This window comes from Bison bison, unplaced genomic scaffold, assembly GCF_000754665.1.
Source record: "Bison bison bison isolate TAMUID 2011002044 unplaced genomic scaffold, Bison_UMD1.0 scf7180017864072, whole genome shotgun sequence".
Lineage (NCBI taxonomy): Eukaryota > Metazoa > Chordata > Mammalia > Artiodactyla > Bovidae > Bison > Bison bison.
This window is the reverse complement of record NW_011494644.1, coordinates 12,338,765-12,341,858: the sequence shown is the minus strand read 5'-3', so window position 1 is coordinate 12,341,858 and position 3,094 is coordinate 12,338,765. Positions and strand designations below refer to the sequence as shown.

At 64.1% G+C, this 3,094-nt stretch overlaps 1 protein-coding gene across 1 annotated transcript in view; it reads right to left on the bottom strand.

Moving 5' to 3' along the window:
• Positions 1 to 768: 768 nt before the first annotated feature.
• ARMC5 (armadillo repeat containing 5) overlaps positions 769 to 3,094 on the bottom strand; it is a 7,903-nt gene continuing 5,577 nt past the window's right edge. Inside the window, exons 4-6 of the mRNA XM_010837452.1 lie at positions 2,701 to 3,092; positions 1,953 to 2,085; positions 769 to 1,849 (exon numbers count right to left, since the gene is read on the bottom strand). Coding sequence (XP_010835754.1) covers positions 1,030 to 1,849; positions 1,953 to 2,085; positions 2,701 to 3,092 — 1,345 coding nt within the window. The 3' untranslated portion in view covers positions 769 to 1,029. The remainder of the gene's footprint in view (positions 1,850 to 1,952; positions 2,086 to 2,700; positions 3,093 to 3,094) is intronic.

The window sequence follows — 3,094 nt, the reverse complement described above, 5'->3', positions numbered from 1 at the left end:
CAGGCTGCCACCTAAGTCGTCAATGATCTGGGAGCCAGGTTTTTGGACACCCTGCCTGGGCAAACAAAGCAATGCCAGCCTAGGGCTCCAGCTCCCTCTGGGCATGAATAGTGGCCTCAGGGACTTGAAGAACACAATAGGTCTTCCCTCAGAAAAACAGCAGGACACTTGACCAAGAGATGAAAATGGACCCAGAGACAGAAGGTCCACAATGCGTGATGGGTGATGAAACCATAGTGCCAAGGTCTTGGACATCCATCCCCACCCACACATCCCCTCAGCCTCAATCCAGGTCTGTGTCCAGCTGGGTGGGTGGCTAAACAATGAAGTAGCCTGAACAGGAAGCAGGCTTCCCCTGGGGCCCAAAACCACATCCTCAGGAGCAGCCTGGCAACTGCAGCATATCCCAGGGCTCCAGGAACCTGCACATTGTTACTTATTAAACTCCTGCACGCCAAGGGTGGCCTGTACTGAGACACAGTTGTTGAATTGCTAAGTCATGTCCGACTCTCTATGAGCCCCATCAGGATCCTCCGTCCATGGGATTTCCCAGGCAAGAATACTGGAGTGGGTTCTCATTTCCTTCTCCAGGGGATCTTCCAGACCCCAGGACTGAACCTGCGTCTCCTGCATGAGTAGGCAGGTTCTTTACCGCTGAGCCACCAGGGAGGCCCACTGAGACACAGACACCTGGACACAACCCTGCTGGATGGGTTAAGGTGTACAGGTACTCCCACAGGAAAGGAAACAGAGACGCCACACAACAGGGGGAGCCGACTCCAAAGCTTTTAATTCCAAATCCATAAAGCTGGGCCAGGCCAGGTGCCTGGGGCCCTGGGCTGTTCTCCACCTCGAGGGCCCCATGCCCAGACCCTGGCCTTGGCTTCTCACTCCTGAGTCTTCAGACACCCCGGGGTCCAGGTCCATCCTCTCATGGGCCATCAACGGTGACTCCTTCTGCTCAGCCTCCTCCCATTGAGAGAGACCTCCTCCTAGCTAACTCATCCCTGGGTCTCCCCCCAGGGTACATCAACAGTCTAGGCTAGGACCCTTGCCCCCTGACTCCACCCCCATCACCACAGCCAGTAAGGCCTCGGTCAGGGGCCCAGCCTCCTCGCCGGCCGCTTCCACAAGCCCCACCAGAGCCAGGGCCCGCTTCCGGGGGCACTGCCCCGGCCCAAGGGTCCAGCGTGCGCAGTGGGCAGCCAGCCGCGGCCGGCCCAGGCGGAACACCTCCCCCACTGACTCTGGGCCACCCTGGGGTCCCAGGTGGATGCGGCCCACAGCTTCTTCCAGCTCCTCCTCCAGCCCTGGCAGCAGGAAACGGCCAGCGGCCTCCAGAGCCTCCTCAGCTTCGGAGCCCAGCAGGGGCTGGCCTGGCGGAGGGACAGGCCCCAGGGCGGCCCCACAGCCCCGGCAGCCATGCAGGTGATGCAGGATGGGCCAGGCCGCGCTGGGCGACAGGCCTCGGAGGGGCACTAGGTCCATTTGGGCTTCGGCAAAGCTGCCAGCCAGCAGGGCCCGGAAGAAAGGGGAGGCAGTGGCTGAGGCGGCTCGCTGGGCAGGGAGCCGGAGGCCTGAGTCCAGCAGGAAGTGGAGGTCGGGGGCTGGCATGGGGGCTGGGCCCAGCAGAGGTTCATAGAGGCAAGGGGAGGGTGGGTCTAGGTCCAAGGGGATTGCAGGTAGGATGGCTGGGCTCCCCGTGGGAGACACCAGGCCTTGGAGGCAGGAAAGGGAATCTGCGGCGAAAAAGAGAAAGAGTGGGTGCGGAGCGGGCCGGGTAAGCGCCGAGAGGAGGAGCCGGAGGCCGCCCTGGTCCAGAAGTAGCCGGCGCCACAGAGAGGGCTTCCTTTGAGGAGAAAAGAGAATCTTTCAGAAGCTGGAAAAGGGCAGCGCTGGAGAACAGCAATCTTGCGCCCCCTGCCCCCGCGAGGTACCCATGTCTCCCTCACCGACAGATGAAGGGCAGGGTCAGGGCGCAGGCCACACGGTCCTCCGGGCTCCCAGAGAGCAGCAGGTGGGTGAGGGCCCCCACTCCGAAGGGCGACTCGGCTTGCACAGTCAGGTTCTGCAGCAGCATCTCACCTGCAGGGGCGGGCGGAGCAGGTCAGGTTGGCAGCTGGGGTGGGGGTAGGCGTGGGCAAGAGAGGCCCCTGGGTCCCCGAGAGGAAGGAGGGGGTGACCTCAGGGCAAGGCAGAGGGTGATGACCGCAGGCCCTGGAGGGATGGCAACCCAACCCTAGGAACTGGAAGGTTAAGGGCCAGAACAGCCCCACCCCGGGATGGTCAGGGAATGACTCTGGGCCCTCGAGGGCCAAAACAGGGCACAGAAGACTGGGCAGTCCCTGGCAGGGTTGGAAGGGGACTTTCGGAGGACATGAGCCTGGGAAGACATGGTGCCTGAGCCGCAGTTCACATCAGTGTGCCCAGTGGAGTCAAGGAGAGTGCAGAAGTTAAGAATACGGGGAAATGAGAAGAGACTGGGGAAGGAGAGGCAGATTCTAAGCTGTTCAGGCCAAGCCTGGTGCTGGGGTCCCTGGGCCCCAAGATACAGTCAGAGGTTGAAGAACTATGTGTGGGGGCAATGGAGAAGGGAGTCCTTCCCGGCCACCACTTGGTGGCTGTTGTTCCCAGGGATGGCGGTGAGAGAGCAGTTGAGGCGCAGTGGGAGGGGAAGGGTGAGAAGGGCGAAGGACCCACCCAACTCCCGGTGCTGGTGCTGGCTGCGGCGGGCCTGCCGGGTGCGCAGCGCCGGCCAGTCGTCGGGGGCAACGCCGAGCACCAGCCAGGCGCGCAGTAGCGCCGCCCCGTAGCTGCGCACGAAGGCCTCGAGGCAGGCGGGGTTGCAGGTGAGCCGCGCCAGGATGCGCAGAGCGCGGGGGCTCGGCGGGCCGGGTGCGCCCGTCACGTAGGCCAGCAGGCCGCACAGGGCCGGGCCGGTCACCAGCGCCCCGCTGGGGTCGGGAGCCTGGGAGAAGCGCGACAGCAACAGCAGTGCCGGCCCCTCGCGGCCCCAGGGCTCCTCGGCGGCAGAGGCGGTGGGGCTGCGGCCGGGCGGGCGCAGGGCGCGGGGCGTCCGCAGCGAGGTGGGGCT